General features: G+C 39.6%; 1 protein-coding gene across 2 annotated transcripts in view; it reads right to left on the bottom strand.

Moving 5' to 3' along the window:
- TTC39A (tetratricopeptide repeat domain 39A) overlaps positions 1 to 23768 on the bottom strand; it is a 42114-nt gene that overhangs the window by 11151 nt on the left and 7195 nt on the right. Inside the window, exons 2-12 of one of the 2 annotated variants that reach the window (XM_042819028.1) lie at positions 21510 to 21614; positions 14584 to 14715; positions 13924 to 14000; positions 13358 to 13425; positions 11396 to 11460; positions 9410 to 9509; positions 8671 to 8736; positions 3007 to 3115; positions 2293 to 2360; positions 2103 to 2162; positions 1185 to 1346 (exon numbers count right to left, since the gene is read on the bottom strand). In XM_042819028.1, the coding sequence (XP_042674962.1) occupies positions 1185 to 1346; positions 2103 to 2162; positions 2293 to 2360; positions 3007 to 3115; positions 8671 to 8736; positions 9410 to 9509; positions 11396 to 11460; positions 13358 to 13425; positions 13924 to 14000; positions 14584 to 14715; positions 21510 to 21614 (1012 nt within the window). Of the gene's footprint in view, positions 1 to 1184; positions 1347 to 2102; positions 2163 to 2292; positions 2361 to 3006; positions 3116 to 8670; positions 8737 to 9409; positions 9510 to 11395; positions 11461 to 13357; positions 13426 to 13923; positions 14001 to 14583; positions 14716 to 16507; positions 16605 to 21509; positions 21615 to 23768 lie in introns of those variants that run through there. The other variant, XM_042819030.1, reaches the window with a different exon arrangement.

Below are 23768 nucleotides of genomic sequence, written 5' to 3' on the forward strand. Positions count from 1 at the left end.
GATTTCACAGAGATTTCTGAGCAACTGAAGAAGGCAAAGCAGCACACAGGATGTTACAGCATATGGAATGGCACAGAATAACTGCTGTGAGTTTTGAGTACTGCTTTGTGGAGATTTAATTAACCATTAGATTCAGGAGTTTTTAGGAAATCTTGAACTATTTATTTACATCAGGATCTAAGAGTCCATTTACATGACCATCATTCACTTCGTTCATGTATTTAATATTTTGCTCCTATTAACAGGAGCACTTTCTCTGCTACCCTAAGGCCCCTGCAATATACAACCAAAATCTATACACAGTTTAAAAGGACACACATTAATATTAATCATGCAGTGTTTCAGGATATCTGAGCTTCTGGTCAAGTGTTGCTCCTCTACTAAGGAACAGAACTGTGGGAGCTATTCAGGCCAATGCATCTGGCTCAGAGCACTGCTGGAATTCCCAGGGGCAAAAGGAGTCCTTGCTGCAGATTTTACCCAGCTGGGAGCACTGTGTGAGCTGCCCTCATCTGGCTGTTCAAACCCCAGCTCACATGTGGCTGTATTTGGTCAATACATGCAATGTATGTAGTAGAAAAAACAAAACAGTGATATGCCTCCCATACACACAGCATGATCACACTGAAGAGAAACAAACCAGTGAACTTCAGTTAACCTCAGCACCCATCTACCAGAATTAAAACTCTTCTGACAGATTTCCCCAAGGCTCAGGTGAAGGGTGAGGAAAAGCTATTAGGATTCTGAACCTGAGAAGTTCTTCTTTTCACGTGCACACGGCACAGCACATCTTCTGATCACACTTATTATCAGAAAGGCACCATCATGGTGAGCCTCACTTATCACCAACAGAACTTATATCCATAAAGCAATGAGAGAAATGGCAGCTTGCCACTAACTGCTGTGTGCTGACGAAACGAACAGTCAATACACAGCAGAACATCTTTAGCAGGTTGTTCATCTACAAATGGGGCCCAAAAGATTTTTGTTTGCCCACAATCTGCACTGGTTTGAATGCTCACACTTCACTTTGCTTTATAAGCCACAATAAATCAGAACATGTTTTACAGTTTTCAGCCAGCTCAAAGCTACAGAAAGCCAGCTCTATCTGATTAAGAGTTAGTGGATACTACAGGGCCTTACGTGTGCCACTCAACACTTTGTCCTCGTTCTGCTTAACTTACCTTTGACCAGGTGTTTTCTTTGCTTAGCAGATCTGCATAAAAGAAGGCCATCTTCCACTGGCGCTTGTAGGTGAAGCACCACATGAGCTCCCAGTAACACATGTGATGAAACTGCTTCCAGTATTGCTGAGCCTCACAGCACTCTTCATACCTATTAACTGCCTGAACAGAGAGATTTCCAGATACTGCCTTAATCACATGTGTATGTAATAGAACCTGGCTTGCCATGATCTGCTTTCATAGTTGCTCCTGCAACTTTCTAATTAAAAACAACCCAGCATTCCCCAAGATCATATCTGATGGCTTCATGTAAGAGATCCTTGACTCCACAGTCAACCTGGGTTTAGCAAATTTATCCCTGGCACAGAGCTTCCCATTCTTGGATTATATAGTCAGCCCTACATACGGGCAAAATGAATGTTAGTCCCTACGGAAATTGGGAAAGTAAAATCAGAGGACAGATGTGCAGCTAACATTTACTGTCATAGCTCCAAAGGAGCAATAGCACTGCAATCAGCTGATACTCAGCCTTGGAATATTCTGGACATGCATTCTCCAAGCATTAACTCTTCCAAGCTTTGTATGACTGAGTCCCCATTCAGGCAGAAGGCAAAATATTATCATGAGATGTTACTAAAGGCATGACTTGCTTCAGGATATGAAGGATAATGAGGAAACTGTGTCACTGATATTTGTAGATGAGGTTATCACCACAATCAAGGGTAGTGACAAAAGCTGGTCCAACAAGCTGGTCAAAATAGTTCTCAAAATTCTGACTTGTAATTTATGAACTATAAATTCATACAGGCCAAAGCTACAGGAAACATAAAACAAGAAGGAAACACTGTTCTTGGAGCAGTTTTTCTGAAGCTTTTGAGGCTTATTTTCTCAAGAGCAAATGGATTACTTATTACTTACCGCATCAATATTACCCTTCAGTGTTTCTATCCTGCCTGCAAAAAACAGGAATATGGCTCCCTGTAATAAATAATAATAAAAATACAAGTATTCTTTAACAGTTTTCAAGCTGACTATACAGTCTGTATCTTAGCTATTTGGCAGGGAAACATCAAGCAATCACACCAATCTGAATTATGATTCAGTTTACCTTTGGATAGCGAGCCAAGTAAGGTTTAAGTAGCCTTTCTGCCTCCTCAACATTTCCTTTTCCTGTCCCTAGAGTGCATAAAAATGCAAGTGATAAAAAATAATAAGTAGAAAAAAACCCAACAAGACAAAACAGGAAAGCAAGGTACTGATAGCCATCTTCATCTGGCCAACACAGAAGTTCCTCTATCTCATAAATCAGGTGTGAATACAGGTCAGTGTTTCACTAAGCCAGCAAGCAGGAAGATCCAAACAACACTGTGCTTAATGAATTGAAAGTGTGTAGACCAATACATTTCGAAAAACTTCTAACAGTAGCTAACTGGGAAGTGTGCTCTCTCAGTTAGAAGTTACCATCTCCCAAAAAAGACAAAGACGATATATAAACATGATCAAAGTATTTAGGATTATTCAGTTATAGTTCCGATTGTGATCTCCCAAATTCCAAACTTCCACAAAAGACAAATTTAGCTCTCCTGACTTCTTTTCTTATCCCCCATTTTCTCCCATCTTATGCATTAAACAAACCTCCATCTTGAAGATTAAGATACTCTCTTCAGGTACAATCACTATTGTAAAGCCACCCACAAACAATGCACATTTAATCTGATTATGAACAAACATTACACCAACATATAGGTGATGAAATCATCTTTTTCCCCCCCATCTCCCACAAGAACTCATCAAATCCAAGAGATATTATAAGCAATCTTACCTAACACAAAGGTCATGAAAGTATGATAGCAAAGCAACAGCATGGTACACAGCACCGACCTAAAGCTGTATGAGGATGCTCCTTCTTGAAGCTGCAGCAGACCACGCTCCTGTGCAGACAGAGTAAAGACAACAAAGGATTGGAAAAGAATTAAAGTCACCTTTTGGTAGTTAGTTAACTCCCGCAGTGTCATTTGTAGATTGCTCACTCACCAAATTTCCAAAATACACTGATGCAAATAGCTTACATAGCAATCAGAGACACAAACACATGGAATCATCTAACAGCTTTTCAAGGATTTAATGCTTAATCTCTGAGAAAGATATCAAGGAAATAAAAAATCTGCAACTAGGAGGGCAAAGGATAACAGTGCTGAAGGATGTCAGTAAGCACATTAACAAATGAAACAGGGCTGCTGGACCACTATCATGGGTGGAAGATGAAGAATGTTTCAGTTCTCTTTGGGAAGAACTAAGGCCATCAATTGTAAAGCTGTATTCATATTCCAAGTGAGCACAAAGGTTTCAAGCTCCACAGGCAGCAGCATTTAGCAGCACATTCCAGGACAGCTTCCGTGATATCAAGAGCAATATTATAAATATGCAAACATTAACTATGAGATCTGCTCTGCAGCAGGGAAAATGCTGTTTAGAAAGGTGCATTATGGCTGCAGTGGAAAATTACTGGAATGTGCTGTACACTACTACAAAGATATCCAATTCAAACACTATAAATAGGGACCCCGAGGGATGTCTTTTGGAGCCCTTGATGAAGGTATCACAGAGAGCACTCACAGCACGATCTCAGCACTGATTTTCATCTTTCATGTGTCCTTACCAATGGAAAGGTGTTACACTGCCCGACTTCTATCTTTACGGTATAAACCCTGAAGCCTGCAATCATATTCTAATTTTCACCATACAAATGCTTTCACTTAACTGGTGTGGCTAATTTTTTCTAAATGTAAACACAGTTATACTGAGTTTTAATAAATCTTAATTTATTCCATTAATGATTATTATGGGAAAAGGTACCACTGTCACAAACATCTGCAGGTGAGTCAGTATCACATCCAGCCTGGGTACAAATAATGAGAATATTGACTTGTTCGTCACTTCAGAAGAAATTAAAAGGTGTGAAAAACATTACTGAAAATCAATGGCTTTCTGGAAAGCAAGCACTCAGCAAATGAAGCCAACTTCATTTTCTGCTAAAAGCAGAAGTTTGATTGATACAAAACCTCTGCAAAATACAATACGCTCAACTTCTTCCAACTGCTCAGATGAAAACAACAAATACTTGGATTTCTCAAAGAAAAAAAAAAGTAGCACTGCAGAACGACAAGGTGGAAGACAAAGCACTCTGCAGAATGAAGTTTGTCAGGAAAAAAATGTAACTTTAAAGTAGATTTCCAAAGTCCTTCAGGCTGGATATTTCACTCAGCCTTTACAGACAACAGTACCCTGCCCCCCAGGGTTAGGTAACTTCTGTATGATATAAGAAATGCAGCCCATACCCATCCGTGTGGGACTGCAACTATGAAAGCTGTGACTGTGATGTAAGTGCATTAAGAAAGTGCCTATTCTAAAGGAAAGATAGCCACAAATCTGGCATATATCAGCCTAAATTCTTAAACTGAACGGTTACATAGGACTGGGGGAGCTCACCAAGCATCACGTGTAAAATCCTATTTTGTCCTGCACAAGCAATGAAAGAATGCTTACTCTTTACTCTGATACGTGAACACCTCAAACTTTCTACATTAAATTAATAATATAATCAGAAAACAGTCTGTAAAATAAGAAATAGAGAAGTAGTTCTTATAGTATTGCAATACTTTCTTGCAGAGAAGGCTTGAACAAAGCTGCTTCTCCTTCCCAAATCCTTGCAAACTGCTTCTGTTGTGGTGGGACAACCAAAGTGGGACGATGACTGCTATCACTGAGAAGCATAATTTTGCCACTGTGCCCAGACAGGCTGCCCTGGCTCCTTCTGCATCTGGCAGAGATGGACACACTCAACTGAGGCACAACTCAGCACAGAAGCCTGTCAGGCTCTCTGAATCACCTCACTGAACACATCTCCTCCAGAAGGGGCCAATGGAGATTAGGCAGAAAACCTAAAAGGAGTTGCGAGTTGGACAATGTTGCAACACCCATCCGATACTCAGCAGGGATCAGCTGAGGATCTCCATGCCCAGTCTGCTACTTGAGCCTGAAGAGTTACTGCCTAAACAAACTATACTCGCTGATGCCAGTCACTAAGCAAGTACATTACGTGTAATTGTAAGGAAGTACCTTTTAACAGCCATAAATAACTCCCACACCTATGCCGCCGGTGACGGGAGCAATGCCAAAATACCAGGACGTGCTTCCAAACAGTCTATTACAGGACATACTGCTACAATATCAAAGAGATGTCAAGCCAACAAGTGTTAATAATTTCTCTAAAATACTCAAATGAAATTAACACAAGATGGAGGCTACTCCACAGAGCATAAGGTCTAATACAGAGCAGGAAGCAACACACTTTGCTTGCAAATGCCACGATCCAGTACAAACCCCCTCATCTTTCTATGTGAGTCACTCAGAACATACCATGCTCTAAATTCCCTATACTGTCACTACATTAAAAGGAAAAGTGATATCCCACTGATTTGATCCAAGACATCCAACATTCTCTCAAACAGGAGTCCCAAGGCAAGCAGCATTTCCTCACTGAACATGGAATGAACACAACAAAGCTCAAAAGCATTATTAAAGAACACGTGGACTGATTCATAGCCATATCAGCTGTGACTAAAACCCATCTATTTTCCTGACATGAAAGCTCTTGTATTATATCCTCCTTGTTTAATTACAAATCTATATAAAGAAAGCAAAACAAGCTCACTACTCATGTGCTCCCATGACCTGATCACACCACTGAAGGTGTAGCAAGGATGGATACCACTAATAGTTTTTATGAAGAACTAATTAAGTTGGTAGACGGGGTGCTTGAACACATCCCCAAATAACTTTGAAACTTTAGTTTCAAATTTGCAGGAGACTGAAATGTAAATCAAGAATATGCTCAGTGGGAAATTGGAATTCATTTTATTATAAACTGAGACATAAAAAATATTCATCAGTTCAGCTGCCTTGAGAAAAAGTGTCCTCCCACATCAGAATGTATAATTTGAAATAAATTGGTTCTATCTGAAAGTTTTCCAGTCTTTCCCTGAATTCATGCTGCCAGCTGACCCTCTGATGAGTTGCAGGCAACATATGGCTGACTCATGTCAAACTTCTCTACAGCTTAGCAGTGCAATATCCGTAGCATTCTGTAAACTAAGAATGACAGCATATATTAGCCACAGGAGTCTTGTGACTGCTCACCAGAAGTTAGTCATCATTAAACACAAGAAGTCTGGATACGATGCATTCCTCATCAACTACCTGAGTGTGTGGAGAAAGCCAGCCTGCTCAGTACAGAATGGCGTACCTGCCAACACACCATGTATACACCTCAACACACAGAATTCCTTATGAAATCGAGCAAAACTGCATTCCTCTCCCTTGAACGTCAATACCTAAATATAAGGCCACGCAATGAAACACAAATAAGCCCTCAGTTTGACTAACCATACAAGGGGAAAGGAGCTCCAATTGAGAATGGCAGAACTGGCACTTGTTTGAGTAGAAGGGAAGAAGGCAGCCTCAGGCTACTCTTACACTTTTTTGATCACACCCTACCTACTGCTTTGAGACTCCAGACTGCAGTTAAATTGATGTCTGCAATGCCCACAACTGGCTGAGGAATTAATCCTGCTTTGGGCATGTCCTCAACGACTAACAGCCATGACATGTCAGAGAGAAGGAGAGCCACTAGAGGCAAGTCTGCTGGCTCTAAGGCAGATTAGTATTGTGGGAGATATCTTAATGCAATTTTACACCCACTTTTAATAAACACTTGAGTCATACCAAAAGCAGTCTGGTTTCCAGCATGCTGTAGCTCTTCCAGGTGAACTACGAGTTGCTCAAGGCACTAATCACAGCTCTCTCATCTTTTGCACAGCCTGGTGCTCACCACGAGCACTTAACTGAAATGACTGCCTGATCATACAGACAATCAAAATTCATTCCCTCAGATGGGCTGCAACACATGAAACACGAACTTTTCCTCTCCTCTTCCATTATTGTTTCTTTCACCTTAAAGCCCATTGTACTGCAGAAGATAGCTTCCTCTTGCAAGCTTTGGGAAACTTCCACTGGAAAGGATTACAAATGCAATTGCAATCTTGTTTCTGACTTTGGGCATCTAGTTTAGAATTGTCAAACGCACAAAGACTTTTTTAGCATGTTAAAATAAATGACCTTCACTGAACTTCAAATAATATGCTTAAAATGATGGTGGTTTTTTTTTTTCTGGTGTGCAAATACCAGTTTTTTGCTTAAATTTATGGTAATCTAGGTCACGCTTCAGACAGATATTAAAAAACTGGAACAGGATCTGACTCATCAACACAAACAGCAGCCCACTCTCAGCCATACAACAAACCCCAGGGCCAAAGGAATAGAACAGAAATTAAATTAAAGGGAAAATTTTCATCTGCAGTAACAGGATGAGTTTTCAACAAAGAATTAGATGGGTCCCTCCAAGCCCAAGCCACTGGTGATTCTATATGATTTCATTTTCAGAATTGTGCTAGTATGTGAAATACCTTTGCATTTTCTAAGATAATCTGTTGCTTTAGATACTCTGTTTTCATAACAGACAGGTGAAAGTACTGGATTTTTGCCTTTATTGCCTGTGAAACAGCTCCTGATAACCTCCCTGAAATTTCCAAATTCAAATTAATACTCTGCCAAACGTTCCTTATTTTTAAACATGATGCTTTATATCTAGTTCTATGATCCTTCCTATAAGCTAATCAAATATCAGTGACACTCACCCACTCATCACCTAAGGGTACAGCTCTGATTAAGGAACCCTCTTTCTCCTTTAAACTTGTTTGTTAAATAGAAAGCTTTATAATAAAATAGTTGAGTTTTGTTTACACTGCTTTTGCTGTGTCTGAGGGATATCAAACACTTAACTTATCCAACATTTATGAAATAAATTTAACTAGTAGATCAAGCTAAGTGAACCCTAATGTTTCCTTAATACAGGAACCCAGCTTTGAATCAATCTCATATTGTGACAGTATAAAGCAGTATCCTGCTTTCAAAACAATGCATCCACACAAGGCTGACACAGAGGGAGTTATCACTTTCTGTCCATCTGCTCTGTGCAAAATTACTGCAGTTCATGTAAGTTTCCTGGTGCTTCATTGCTAAACTGGCCACAGACTACATATACAAGCAACACAGGTTGGACTGGTTACTCCCTGAGAAAAAAGGAGTTACTACTCTTTAGGCAGAGAGAACGTAGGTGTTGTGGAGATCATTAAAGACATAGAAAAAAATGAATCAGAAATGAAATAGATTTTTTTTTTCCCCAATATCATACAGGAGGTGCAAGGATTACTCTCCCAGTGCCAGCAATGTACATGTTGTGACAGCTATCAGTGTGTTTCAGTCACAACTAATGTAAGAAAGGAGAAACTTCTGACTCTTTTTTATTCACATTTTTTTAAACTCAGCAGTGAGGGAAATACACCAACAACACTTATTTCACCTTTACCTTGTTTCCAGAAAACCCAACAAACTCCAGTAATCTCAGAATTCGTGCTGGAAACATGGACAGTGTCTATAGAAAAAAAAATAAAGCAAGTTACACAGTAGCAGACTTTCTGCATCTCAGCTAAAGGCTGCCTTATACCTCAAACACAATAAATAGTTGATAAAAATTACTAAAACCATCTTTATATATCTGAGGATGTTCTGGGTAAATTCATATACTTGCTGTCTTCTGTATACAATTCAAACAGAAATATCCATTTGACTCAGGACTGCTGTGTCTCCAGGATTCCCTGACAGAAAGATGTTTATACAGCACACGCTGCAACTGCAGCACCTCTGGGAAGTTCCAGAAATACTGGGTGTGCACTGCACAGTACATATTTGTTCTTTGTGCAGTAAATCCAACATTTGGCTCACGCCAGACTCTCACACTGCTTAAGGCAAGCTGAGGGAAGCACCTGGCACTTTCTGAAGTCCATCACCTCAACAACCACCACATCCTTCAGCACCTCCGGGTCAGTGCCTCTGATCCACCAAGAAGCATCCTGCTGTGTGCTGCAGAAGACACCACCATCATCTGACCCCTTGTTTTCAGAGCAGAATGCAAACAAGGGCATGAAACAACGGCCTTTAACTGCATCATTGGTAACACTGATGTCCAGGAACTTTTCAGGTATTTAAGTTATCAACACTTCCAGTTAGCTAGCTTTCAGCTCAAGAGAAAAACTGCTGGTACGTACCAAGTTGAAGGCTCCAACTCCAAGCTTTACACCTCCCTCAAAATGAAGATGGTTCTCTCCTTTGACATAATGTGGAGACTGTATGAGACTGTCCAACTCCCTGAAAAAGCAAAAGATTGTGTTCTCATTTTCTGCCTGTTCAAAAGAACATTTTGTTAAATATAGGAAAAGATTATTATTATTATTAATAAGGATGGGTTATCAGAAATTACTACTTGTTCTTCTAATTGTCATAGATCTCAGTTCTGTAATATCCCTTATTTCCCAGCTTAATCCAACCAGATCTGAAACTGTTTTGTTCCCAAGCTTTCCACAGCCACATGTTTATCACAATATTGTTTTACTTTGTTTTGTTTATTGCTGGGGGAATAAACCCAACACACTGCTTCAATGGCAGCCACACATTACTATTCAGGCTGTCCAGTTTTTATCTGCTGACTGTTGCTAATGGATATATGACTTTTTATTGTAACTGCAGCATTTACAACGGACCTGTGTTTGGTCACCTCCAGCCTGCACAAGTGGACACTGTCACCTTTCTCCCTTTCAGCATCCTTCTGGGGAGCCCAGACTGGATGTCATTATGTGTCTGGTACACAAGCAAACTTTTTATGCACTTAAAGCAAATCTTCTTTCTAAACTATTTAATTCCATCTTTTTTTTTTTTTTTTTAAATAGCACATGGTAAATTTTCAGCCTTGAAAGAGAATTTTTATTCTCTTTCAATCTTTGCAATATTTCCCCCTAATGTCTCTGCCAGGGGTTCTGCTGCTGCTCTGCTGACAGCAGAGAAAGGAAGGTTGGCTTTTTATACCACCAATTCCATTGTGATAAATATCAATCAATGCAAATAAAGTCTCATTTCATCATTTTCTCTGTAACCTTCTGCACCATACTGTCATCAGGGCTGCAAGTAATTATTTCTTGCCACATCAAAGGTACAAAAACAATAAATGCCAATCTCACTTAACAACTTGCCTTGTTAAAATACGTTCTAGTTATACGTAAGTCGTTTTTATCATTCTTTTGAAGGAGACCACCTAAGTTCTACTAGTTTATAGTACTCAGCTTTTTACATATACTAAAACTGTTCTTAATTTACTGAGGCAAAATTGAGCATGCTTCCCATAGTATACATTTCAATGCATCTTTTCAGAATTTACTACTGCACTTCAAAACACTTTGCACATGTTGAAAACAGCTCTCCATTACTGCCTGAACATAAATACACTTACCCACATGCTTTTAGCTTCTAGACACCAAGTAATGGACATATTGCAAGTTCAGATACGCAAACCTGCTTATCATTTTTAATAGCACGCACCTTTCCCTTTAGAGTACAACAACTGTCTTACTTAACCAGATTAAAGGTCCAGCTTACCCAATATTTCACACAGACAGTGACACACGCTAGGGAAAGCATCCTCTAGGAATTGCCTGTCTGGGGACTTTGTGACGTGGAAAGACTGCATCTGTTCTATGCTAATTAGCTCCGATAAGCCTATTTCCTGTAAATTCGTTTGACCTTTCTTTGAAGTCAGCTGTTTTCCATTGCAAGCTCTTCAGTTTATTTTCTCTTAGTTTTTTGTTTCGTGCCTTCTTAATGGAATTACGCTTCACCTACTGGTTTTTGATGTTCCAAAACAAGCTGCAGCTAGAACAATAAAGAAATGCTATTTTATATGCCTGATGATCTGTTTCATGCACAGCCTCATCTGAAGTAGACAAACCTTGTGAGTTAACAGGGAAGGGGTTCACTACCTCTTTTTCTTCCATTTCCTGCCTACCTAATGCAAATTTGTAAACCAACTCAACCATAACATCAGTGCCTTTCATTTTGCAAAGAAGGAATCCACGTGGGCTAAGAAAGGTTCTAGATGCAAGGCCCATAATAAAGGCTGGAATAAATAAACCACTGATTCATTTGTGAATTGGAGAATTCGACTTCACACTTGCACACTTAATTTTATCACCACTGTAACATACCTGTATGTTTGGTAACTGTTTCTGACTTTGATGCCTCCTTTTATGAAGCTAACCATATTCTCATCCTGTGAGAAAGGAAAACACACAAGCAGTATAAATTTATAAGCTTATGAACAGCTTTTACCATCTGAAGATGAACACATGCCCTGATCATAACCATCATCACACACAGTACAACTCTCTAAGAAACAATACACGGATTTACGGCTTCCTTTTTATATTTAAACACTTCTACTCTGTTTAGATATATACACATACACACAAACACTTGACTTTGATGCCTTCTGTGATTAGGAGAGCCCCCACGACCTGCAGACCATTTGAATTTCCGTAATGAACACAGGGAGCTCAGCTAATGAATGGCCTCTACAGTCCAGGCACTTATGGCTGTTTCAGAAAAATAGCTTTCTCATTTGTCCTTCAGCATGGTTAAGATCTGAATGTTTCCTGGCTCAGCACCAAACACAAATAACTGCCTGTCCTCAAGAGTCTACAGAATATAGTTTCATAGCATAAAAAAGGAAACAGGGTAAGCAAAGTTACGCAGGATATGCTCTTTCTGGTCTGAATTGAGTCTGAATTGATCTATGAGCCCCATACTTGTACGGTAGCATGCTACTTTACTAGCTATAATGAACTGAGAAGTTACAGGAAAGTATCTGGGGGACCATTAGTCAACAGCTGTATCCCAAAGAGAGAAGTCTTTAGTCTGAGAAATTTCTGGTGGTAGTTTCTTGCTCCATTAATCAAATCTAATCTGTTATTCTGGTTTGTTTTGATATCTGCTATTGCTTTGGGACAAGAAAGCTACATGTGTTTTAGCAGATGATTTTTTTCTGTTATGGTATTTTTAGAGCCTGTACAACACATCGTGGAGAAAAGAGCGTAGATTAGATGAACACTTCACTGTTATTGACAAGAAAACGGGCCCCAGTCATGCTCATCAGTATGTAAACAGAGATAGAATCTGGCCCAAAGAGCTTTCCATCTTTCTGCCAGTCAGGAAAATAACTCGATCTATCAAACCTACCAAAAGCAAACTCTAGAAGAAACTGAATTACAAATTAGCATCAGAAGCCTCCTGGCCCAAACTGAAGGATAGGGGCTTCCTTCTGCAGACTGACTTGCCTTTGCCAGCAGTCCTAAAGAATGGTTTCAAGAGCAACAGACGAGGACAGAAGCTGCGCACCATAAGCAGACATGCAATTCCTGATGATATATTCCCAGATAATTGAATCCCAATAATATCCAATCAAAACAATCACAATGATGTGATCCTGTTTTGCTTTGTTCTGTAGAACTAGTTAGGGAGGACTTGGGCACATCAAAGCATGTATTCTCAGTTATATACTCAAGATACCAGCAACAGAGATAACCAACACAAGAATAGTCCAAACGTCCCTCAAAATCCTGATATTAATTTATATGTGTTTTCAGGTGGGTTTGGTCACCTACATAAAGCATCAAAATGAACTGATTGTAGCAGCTGTTGGAACAAAGTGTCTTTAAATTTTTAAAACCAGTTCCTGTGCTCATGAAAAATTGAGCACAGAATGGAAGAGGAAGAAAATAAACTGGTCTTCTTGATGCAGAAGAAAATTGGAAATTGTTTTCTTGCTCTGTAATTTCTCCTGTATTTATAAGCAGTTTTAAAAATGGATAAACGAGGAAACAGTGCTTAAAAATCGAGAGACATTATATTAAGCATTCTTACAGTTACAATGGGGAAGTTCTAAAAAATACTACTGTAATAGCTTCAATAGCTTCAGACATCACTTGAACTGTCCCAGTGCTAGAGGCTGCTCATGTCAAGAAGAAGGAAAAAGGAAATAAAATAGACAGAATAATCCAGATGAAAGAGTCGTACACCACTGGGTCAAATAACAGCATCTACAATTCATTAATTTTAATAGAGAACATACATAGTACTTTGTTTGCAATGAGCTATGCAAGAAGCCATACCTGGAGGAATGTGAGTGCTGCTCTTTGAAGTAAACATTCAGCATAGCAAATTTCTGCATGGATTTCCTCTAGTGTCACATGGAATGGAAGAAAAACAAATCAATCAGATGAAAAATAATTAAACAAAACTTAGATCATTAATAAAGGAATAAACTCACAAATCTCAAACTGAGGAAAGCAGTTTCAAAATTACCTGCACTGCTTCTACACTACCAAGGCAACTCCAAGCAGTAATGGTACACAGAGTAATTTTGCAGGAATTTCCTAATTATTTCCAGAAATTCTTGAATTTGGAACCTTTCTGGCATTTTCCCCATGAACTTCTAGGCATTTCCTTATGCAGTAATTTTTGGAAATACTGAGTCAGTAGCCAACATAAAACAGCCAGCAACTTCGGACATGCTGAGATAGCAATTGCCAGAACACCAATCCAGCAATTGCTGATAAATCATCAGTTCTATCAGTGAGTTTTTCACCTCATGTGTTCTTGCAGATTGCCAACTCTATACAATTCTAATTCCAGTGAAAAACCCAAACAAAAATAGACAAATTAGAGACAGTGTTACCTTCAGTAAAGTTTTCAAGGCTTTGTCTATGCACAAGGTTGTTGATGGAGTCAGCTACTGTAGATTTCTTCCTAAATCTGCAGAAAAGTCAGTTTGGTCATTCTCAACATGAAGGAACATGAGAACTGTATCTTTCAGCTGGCTATCTTTGCAGTCTCTAAAATACCTCCGCTGTTCACCAACCCACTGTCATTTCCCTACGCATGCAAACATGAGAATATTCCATGTAAACTTTTGTTAACGTGACCCTCCTGAGATCTGCCTTTTATCCTTTGTGCACAAAATCCCATTTTGATGGTGGAAAGGATCAGGAGGCTTTTTGAATCATACTGCGTGCGTGTGCACACTGTTTCAAAGGCAGCTGGTTACAGCAAAATCATCACCAAATGGAATGATTCCGCAGCACCTATAAATGGTAAATAGCCTCCAGACACTGCAGAATCAGTACAATGGACAGGACAAAAAACTAACTGACAAAAATTGATTGACAAAAAAAAAATAATCAGATATTGTGGTAAACAAGTTTTCAGGAACAGAATGCTGAAAACACTCAGGAGTGTGGTCTGACCTCATAATGAGGCTCCTTTGAGCAGGAGGTTGGACTAGATGGCCTCTTGATGTCAACTTCCAGCTTCAGTGACTGAATTGCCCCACACTTACTTTTGACAGGTGGCTTGAGCTTCTTTCATGGTGTTTCCTGCATTCATTATGTCCTGAGGATCAAATGTCATCATAGCTTGCATTTCCAATATAGTGGCATAAGTCAGTGCATGATACATACTGTCTTTAGTTCTGCAAGAAAACACAAGATTCAAAGCAGAGTTATTTTGTTTTTATTACTTTAAAAAACAAGTACAAATCCAACTCCAGAAATGCATCAGTCTGATAGGAACTAGGTCTAAATGAATTAGAAGTCAGGCACGAAGGACATGCAAACAGTTAATAAAACCAAGAAATGCTAACAGATTCTGATTTGTGTAGGAAATCCTGTCTATAGCTCCAGTTTCAATAACTGTGGAGATGTTCCAATTCTGAGCCAAGGATAGGTACTAAATGTACGTGAAGTACAGGCATTAACCACATGGCCAACCAATCAGGGAAAACAAATCACATTTTTTTTTTTTTCCTCTTTAATAAATGACTTAAATGAACTCAACAATACGTGACCGAAATCCAGACATCATTCTATTCTGGGACAGTTACTCAGGACAGACTCAAGGAGATGGTGTAGTAGTAACACAATTCTATAACCCTGGCCAAAGTAGCATCTTCTTCAAATAGAATTTCCTACTAGAAATATTCCAGTCAGACATGATGGCTTTTTCCTTCTGCCAACTTTCCATCCCAAATTGCTCAATTCAGATGCTGTTCTGATGGTGCCCCTTTTACAGAAAACCAAAAGATACGGCAGGAATGCAAGCAATCCTAATCTGCAGACATTGCCAGCACCGTTTCTCAGGCAGAAAGGGTTTATATACCTCACACACTTACAGCATTCACTTAGTATCCATGTTATAACCACCTGCTAATGAATCCATGTATCTTCAGACCTAGATGTTCAACAAAGGCAACTTGAAGGGAAAGCTCAGATGAATTCCTGCTATAGGCACTCCCTGTGCACCTTTCTAATTCACTCATGACAAATTCAGATAAACACTGCTAAAGAGCTACGTTTGTTATTTCAATTCTTTACACCTTTAGGATTGATCAGAAAGGTCTCTATTGCCAAGCTTTCAGGACATCCCAATTCACTTCTTTCTCCTCTGATTTTAGATAACTGGATTGCGTTGAAAGATAACCTTAGGGGTAATTTAAGACAACCCTGCACTCATCAGTGATCCAGTAACTCACTGCAATGATCTGAACCCCTTTAAGCTTTCTAACCATTCACTATCATGCACTGATTCTTTTGCTGATGGAGTGAAACAACTTAAACTGTCTTGAAGTTGACAGTTGAACTGTCTTGAACTGTCTTACATGGTTTAGTAGGAGCTATTGGGAATAGGTAAACGGTTGGACTGGGTGATCTTTTAGGTCTTTTCCAACCTTGGTGATTCTATGATTCTATGAAGAGTTCCTGAGGTTTGGTTGTGTTTTCCAGAGGGAAAAAAAAAAAAAAAAAGAATCTTCTCAGTGGCAACATGCAATAAAATGAAATCCCAGAATTATATGATCCACCTTGTGTACTTTGTGAAATGCTTTCAGATTTAGGGATTAAAATTATACCTGGTGCTGGCACAGACAGCATTACACACACACCTGGTATCTCCCTTGCCAGCCTTCATCACAGTGCCAGAGGGCTCCCTTTTTCCAGGGCACGTGGCACACAGCATGCTGGCTGGCTGTACTGAAGAAATTTGCAGCGCACAGCTTCAGACCGTGCAAAAATCAGCATTTTCTGCCTGTCCTTAACTCACAGTTGCACACATTACATCGACCTAACACCTAACAAGCTGCTCTAATCAACCTCTAAGCCAAACCAGCAGAAAGGCCATTTTGGGAAACAGCCAACTGCTGTAAGCATTGCGGGCCCCCAAACATGCTGACACCCATCTCATTTGCAGAGTGAAAAAGGAGAACAGACCAATAATAGAGAAATTGGTTAAAATCCCACGGAGTCAGGACAGCTCTGTCTTGGTCTCCCAGACTGAGATTATTTCAGTAGACTGTCAGTGTAAGTAGGAAAAAAAAAAAGAAGAACAAATTATAACACGCCAACCTATGAAGTGTTCCTGTTCATTTGATTTCTCATCTGCCTCAGCTGGCACAGATAAACACAATTCACCTCAGATTTATTAAAATAAAATCCTTTCAAATTCAAAGCAGAGGGAAGGCATTAAAATAGATCTCTTCCAAAATCTCAGAAACTTGCTGTCAGAATCAAAGCAGCTAAACATTAAATCCACCGTTTTAAAGGGAAAAATCATACTTTTATCTACACAATGGTCAAGAGGGATTTCCCTCTCCAGCAATTTGCTGCACAAAACTTTTTCTTTTTTTTTTTTGCTTTCAATTCCTCAGCAGGACATTTCGATTCCTCCTCAGGACACTGCTGGAGTTCAACAGTCTTTACGACATAAACTAATGCTCTGATTAATCACTTACCCAAACAGTTGGTATCACATGGCTGAATAAGAGGCTTATATCTTTAGGCATTTATGGAGTTCTGCCACATGTCTGCTCTCCAACTGCTGTACAACCACTATCACCCTTGTAGCACTGCCATTCCTCAAGATGGGCACCTATTCCCACTTGAAACAAGCACCTACATGAAGACTCCAACAGCTCTCCTCTCCAGTTGAAGTGTGAAAACCTAAAAGCCTGGTGTGTTTTAACCTCAGAATTGACTGAAGGCCAATCTTTTGTCTGAGAAACACAGAGCCTAAGATCCTTTTGAGGATTCTTTAACAGTAACTCAATAGCAAGACATGCTATTGCTTGTATCACTAGCTTACAAAACAAAGCTATTGCTTGTTATCACTAGCTTATAAAAAGTCCAGGGTCAATTTTGTGTGCTAACTTAGTATCAAAATGCTCGTATCAAGTGAAACAAATCCAACAGCAAGGACTGAGAAGGAGTATGTTCATCAAGGCATATCCAGGAACGGGGGATCAGGGTTCAAACACTACTTGCCTCAGTGGGATGTGGACACATGGGGACTGAAAGGTTGCCCAGAAATTCCAGCAAGTCCAAACAACCCACTAGACTATTGCGTGGGCTTCCATAGGAAGCCTCCATTTTGATAACTGGACATCTTCCAATAAAGACTTATTTCCTATGAAAATTTCCCACAAGCATTAAGTTTACAATTAGAAAAGACCATTTTAATCAACCCGAGTCAGTACGAGTCAGAGGAATGGTCTAAATCTGGTCTATGCTGAAAAGCTATGATTTAACAAGAATACCCCCCAGCCTTTTTGAAATAAACTGTTCTATAAAATACAGAATCTAGTAATTTCAGTTAGGAGGTGAGACAAATAATTAAGTCAGCTTTTGGCAGCAATATATATAAATGTTCTTTTTACAAAGAATATAAAGCTGTGTTCCTCCAGACTCCAGTCACTAAAAAAAGTGGAAATAATGACCTTCTTCATGTTCTTGACATTCTTTACCATAAATAGCTAACCTGAGCTTTCTGTAGAGCTGCACTGTCTTCATCCAAACACAGCCTAGATCTTCAGTATACCTCCATGTGCTCCCCTTACTTTGCACTGTTCAGTTTGACCATCACAGTTCTGATAAAACTTCTCTGCCCCAATGAACAACTCCATAGCTGGTTTATCCCACGATCACGTTTTACCACACAACAAAGGCAGCCATTACAAAACGTTTCTATTCAAATCCTAATAACTTCCTTAAGCTCTCTAAAACTCAGAATACACAAGATAACATTTAATATTGCAATTTAGATTTTTAAAAATTCCAGTGACAGTGAATATGCACCACGGACCTCCACTATTCTGACAGCAGTTTTACAGGTAAGCAGTAAAGCAGAATGTTGTCAAACCCATCCGGCACATTCACATATGAAAGGATTTAACTCACCTTTCAGACACAGTCATTCCAGAACCAACATTACACTAACACCTCCAATGGCTTTTGGAGACTATTTCCTGAATAAAATCCACTGCCCAGAATGAATTGTTCTCGTATTTCTGCTATACAAGCAGCAAGAAAAATGTGCTGCAGCTTAACCAATGATGCACATTGCTTTGTCGAGAATTCATTTCTTATTGTTCTCCCAAATGATCTGATATCAGGTCATTACACCACTCTTTCCTTTAGGATTAGTGTTAAAATATCAAACATTTGTTTCACCAAAAGGAATAAGAAATATCCAGGAATCAACTCTTTCAGCATTTATTAACTGCCTTCAACTAAATGAGAGCTAAAAATATAGTCAGCTTTTAATTGATTTGCTGTAACTTGAGGTTGAGGAGGAACACAAGATGTGTGCCCTCCCCAGTGACTGACTGATGCTCCCTGTCACAGTTAACAAAGTACATATTAAAAATAACTGCTGTGCTTGGTGACTGAGTCTAATGTTTTTCTTGAACTTCTTAGACCTAGTACCAATATTGCATATAAGAGATTAAGCTAATTAAACTTAGAGCAGGAATTAAAAAAGAATTGGAGCCCATCGTTGTACAATAACCATATTAAGAAAGAAAACTGACTCTTAAACTTTTTTGGCTAAAACTGCTTCAGGAAACAAAATGTTCAGTGCTATGAAGCAAGAACACCAGATTAAAATTTTTATGAAACAAAATCTCATCTTTATGGAGGATATTATTTTCCTAACAGGAAAAAAGAGCTTTATCTCAACAACAAGTCTAGACAATATCCTTAGCTATTTCTTTTTAAGCTGCAAAGAGAGATCTTCTGATTTTAACTCTCATATATTGCCAAAATCTGCTCTCAGTTACACATGGTACAAATCAGTTGGAAATACACTCACTGTGGAAGCCAAATGTGAGTAATTTAGTGAATATACAATAATGTAATATGGAGCAGAGTATGTCCTACAATACAACTGGTAAAGCTGCAAAATCGAGGATAAGATACTCTTTACAAGCATGTAGAAACTGAGAAGTATTTCTTTAAACAAAGATAGAATGTTTACGGACTGTGAAAATCAATTCTGAATCTCAGCACACTAAAAGGCAGCAGTGAGGAACTGATGACTCCCAAAGAAAACAGTCAGCATTACCACATATACCACTCTACATCTCCAGTCATTCCCTGAAGAGATGGGTATCCTGATGGGTATCATCTACGGGGAAATGCAGCATCTTGTTTCTGAATCACACCTGCAAATACTGTAGGTTTGCGTTTCCTTTGCTGCCAAAGGACAACAGGAAAAAGGCTTCCTCCCAACAACAGGCTAATGTGAAAAATCAGTTTCAGAATTGTTTTGCAATACGCAATGCACTCAGGTACAAAGAGAGAATAGCAGCTCATGAAATTATTCTACAGGGCCCAACAAAAGCTGGATGGAAACCACATGCAATATGAGAAAATGGATTTTCAAAAAACAACACAGCCTCACTAGGCTTTGCAGTGTATTGAAACCTCCTTTCAATTAAGCATCTCCCTGTCTTATGCTAGGCACTGAATAAGCATTTCCAGATGGACATGGGGCTTTACTGACAGAATTTAACGATAATAGTCATTCTTCTTACCATTTTTATGATATCTTCTGATGATACATAAACACAATACAACACTGCTGCGGATTAAAACCAATTCTAGCAATACACTTGAGCCTACAATTTATCATGAATGTCTTTCAGAGTGTACTTAACTTGGTAAGCCATAGATTGTGGTATCAGAAACTGAGGTGAACACCTCAACAAAGCAAAGCAGATCTACAGCATTCACTAATCCCTGATGGATTTCAAGCACACTCCTGCCCTTAGGTGGCTCCTGCCTGAGCAGTCACAACCTGTGGAGGACATGGAAAGAGGAAGTGAAGGAGGTGCAGAGCACTGACAACTATATTTATGGATGAATGAGGTAAGTAAAAGCATAACTGTGTAGAAAAGAAGCTGATGCAACCTGCTACTCCTGCTGCTGCTGAGGATATCTGAGGTCCCATACAGGTCTGAGCAAATGTACACACTAAGCCATAATGTTTACTGAAAAGTGTTTGCATGCCATTTCACTGAGTTCTGCATGTGAACACCCAGAGCTCTGGTTACATGACTCATCAGATCACTGATATCTCCTAACACCTCTAAAGTCATGCAGTTAAGGATAAAGGAAATGGCAAACTGAGGTGGCAAAAGAGAAAACCTCCATTATCTATGAATTTTACTTGATATTCCAATAATCTAAAAGAAGACAATGTAATTTGCTGATGGCTCAAAAATAAATGGAGCAAACTGAGGAGAAAAAAACATGACTTAACAAGCCAAGAGCACAGCTAACTCCAGGACAGGGTATGAAAAGGAAATCAAAGAAATTGGCAAGATAAAACAATTTCTAGGAGTTTTGGACCTCACTGCCTCCAGGTGGGCAGCAGTGTAATTAGGACACATGAGCACAACACTGAGTTGTAAAATAAACCATGAGAAAGTTTCTGCAAGTGGTGAAGTATTAAAGAAAATAACAATAATAACCATGCCACAAACCAAACTCATACATCTGAATTGAAACCTTGAGTAACATGCCCTAACCTTGAGAATTCATTACCAGCTGCTGACATAAAACTACCAACTCTTGTTACATGCAAGAAAATATGGGGAAGGAGGAGAAAAAAAACAAGTATCAGAAGATAGATTTTACTCTTTCAGGAGAAAAAAAAATCCCATATCCTGTGCTACAGCAAAAGGGTTACTTCTTTGGACAGCAATTCAGAACTTTCTGTAGTTACCTTTGATCATTTACATTACTTACTCAACCAAGTGTAAAGCACTTATTCTGGCTTCTCCAAAACTTAAATATATTATTTACCCTCCCCTTCTGAACTGAAACCACACTTTTATAAATGACTGCTAAGAGAACTAGATGTCTAGTTAATTCTTATGAGAGATAGTGAATCAGAAAATAAACAAATGAAAACTGGTAAAAGTAGCCAACTTACTTTGCTTGTAAAGAAGCCAAAGCATCTGAGAACTTGTTGCTAAGAAATAAATCCAGAGCTGCCATGCACTCATGCAATGCCACGTTGAGGTCTGATGCTGGTGACCTGCCAGAAGAAGAGAAAATAAACTCAGCACATCTGTTCCCCTTCTAGCACTGCAATATTTGTACATTTCAACTTCCCATCTTCAGTGCTAGCCTTACTCCCAGTCCACTCCTAATGCTTGCAAAATATGAGTGAACTCTTGCTCTGGGACACCTGGAAAGCAATTCAGATTTTCTGCCTCCTGAGGATAAAAGGCACCACATGGGCTGTAAATAAGAAGCTGTACAAGCAGCAGTACCAGGTGGGAGCAGGGCATTTTGATGAGCTCGTTTAGCAGGAACACAGGAGCACTGGGTGGGAGGCTCAAAAAGCAGGTTCAGTACTTTATGATTGCTGCTTGCTTAATGATTCCATGGAATGGATGATTCCAAATCACACCGGACTGTTTTTATCAACTACTGCAGTTGCTGTAGTTCAGCTCACGCTCAGCTTGGTTGACCAGCAGACCACTACAGACTCACAGGCTGGTGAAAGTCACACTGTGCATGCTCCTGGGAGCATCGCTGTCCCTCAGAAGTGATGCAGCAATCCAACACAAATCTGCTGCTGCATCTCCAAGTCAGAAGATTATCTTTGTAGTCTGACCGTACTTTTCTCCTTTATAGCACTCCGATGTCAGCCTGACCTTGAAACGAGGGCTCTCAGCTGGTCTGTGGGTTACTGGCAAAGAGATGACACAGACCAGCTGAAAACATTTGGGCCCAAGTTCCTCCCCATCAGAACTGCTGGACGCAAATCTGCAGAAGAAACAAATTAGGCCTTGCACTAACAAAGTTAAAGTAACCTGGTCAGTGTCAGGACAGCTGAAACATCTGCATCTAATGATCAAAGAGTTACATAGCATTAATATGTCACACGTAAGTTCGGTCCAAAAATTGCCCCCACAAAAACACAGCACAAATCCTCAGCGAGTTTCTGATGGCAAAAGCTCTAAGTGGTGCAAACTGCCTTGTTACTGGGAAACTGTTATTGTCTTAAAAAATAGCAAAACGCAGCCTGCTGAAAGGAGAAACAGACAGTAAAATCCTGGTATCATCTTCAGGAAAAAAGATAGGGGAGCACAGAACAGACAGATAGCATCAGCAATAACCGCTGCAGCTGCATTCTGGTTTTGACTTTAATAATGACTGCAAAGAAGAAAGACCATTACCACACATATGAAAACCAGGGTTGCAGATTTGAAGAGACATCACACAACGCTGTTCATAGTGGCTGCTGCCATCACACTCGAGATACACTGCAAATCCTGCACCCAGGAAACTCTGACTGGTCTGCAAACATGGATTAACCCAGCCTTGGCACTGCCTTGTGCAATGTGTGGTATCATGCCAGCCTGGCTGGCCAAGTCTGTTCTGAGCCTGACTTACAGTAACTTTGTTAATTAATGCCTGCATGTATTATGGCTCCTACGTGCCTTTTTAAACCCTAAAACAATCATTATACAGTACATAAAACACATTTTTCTCCTGCTGTGAAATATTTGGACTAGTAACATTTGATCTGGTTTTATTTTGTTCTGTTTAGCTCCATGCAGGACAATTATAAATCAAAGCCCATTCAATACAAATAAAACTGTTCAAAATACTCCTTTTAAAACATAAAAGTAATACATATATTTAAAAAATACATTTAAGTTCAAGGCACAAACAGAATACATTAATTAGTTGGCATCTTCTCAGGAATAAGAATTATTAGTACAGTGCCACCCTCAGCAGCAGCAATAACATCAGTTGCACACCTCCCTAATGCTCCAAGGAAACCAGAGATTTCACGTAGCTCCCAAGTAAAGGGCTTATGACCTGAACTAAGGCACACACCTTACATAAATGCCACAAATGATCACTCATTGCTACAAACAACAGGACAAAAAGACAGACCTGAAACTAGAAATGCTGAACGCTGTATCAAAGTGATTAGTCATGCTTCAGCAGGCTGCAGATTCCCTCCTGCTTTCGGCTGTAAGATCAGAACTGCCTCTAATCCACATGGAAAACACCATGCCCTGCTCCTTACCTTTCTGCCAGCGCTGTGCCGTGCCCCGACATGGCCATACGTGCCCGGTGCAGCGAGCCCAGGCGCTGCCTGCAGCCCCAACACAGCCAGGGACAACGTGAGCATCGCTGCTGCAGGCACAGCACGTCACGGTGAGCGCTG

This window comes from Centrocercus urophasianus, unplaced genomic scaffold, assembly GCF_019232065.1.
Source record: "Centrocercus urophasianus isolate 14NV4802_14NV808 unplaced genomic scaffold, USGS_Curo_1.0 seq_18, whole genome shotgun sequence".
NCBI lineage: Eukaryota > Metazoa > Chordata > Aves > Galliformes > Phasianidae > Centrocercus > Centrocercus urophasianus.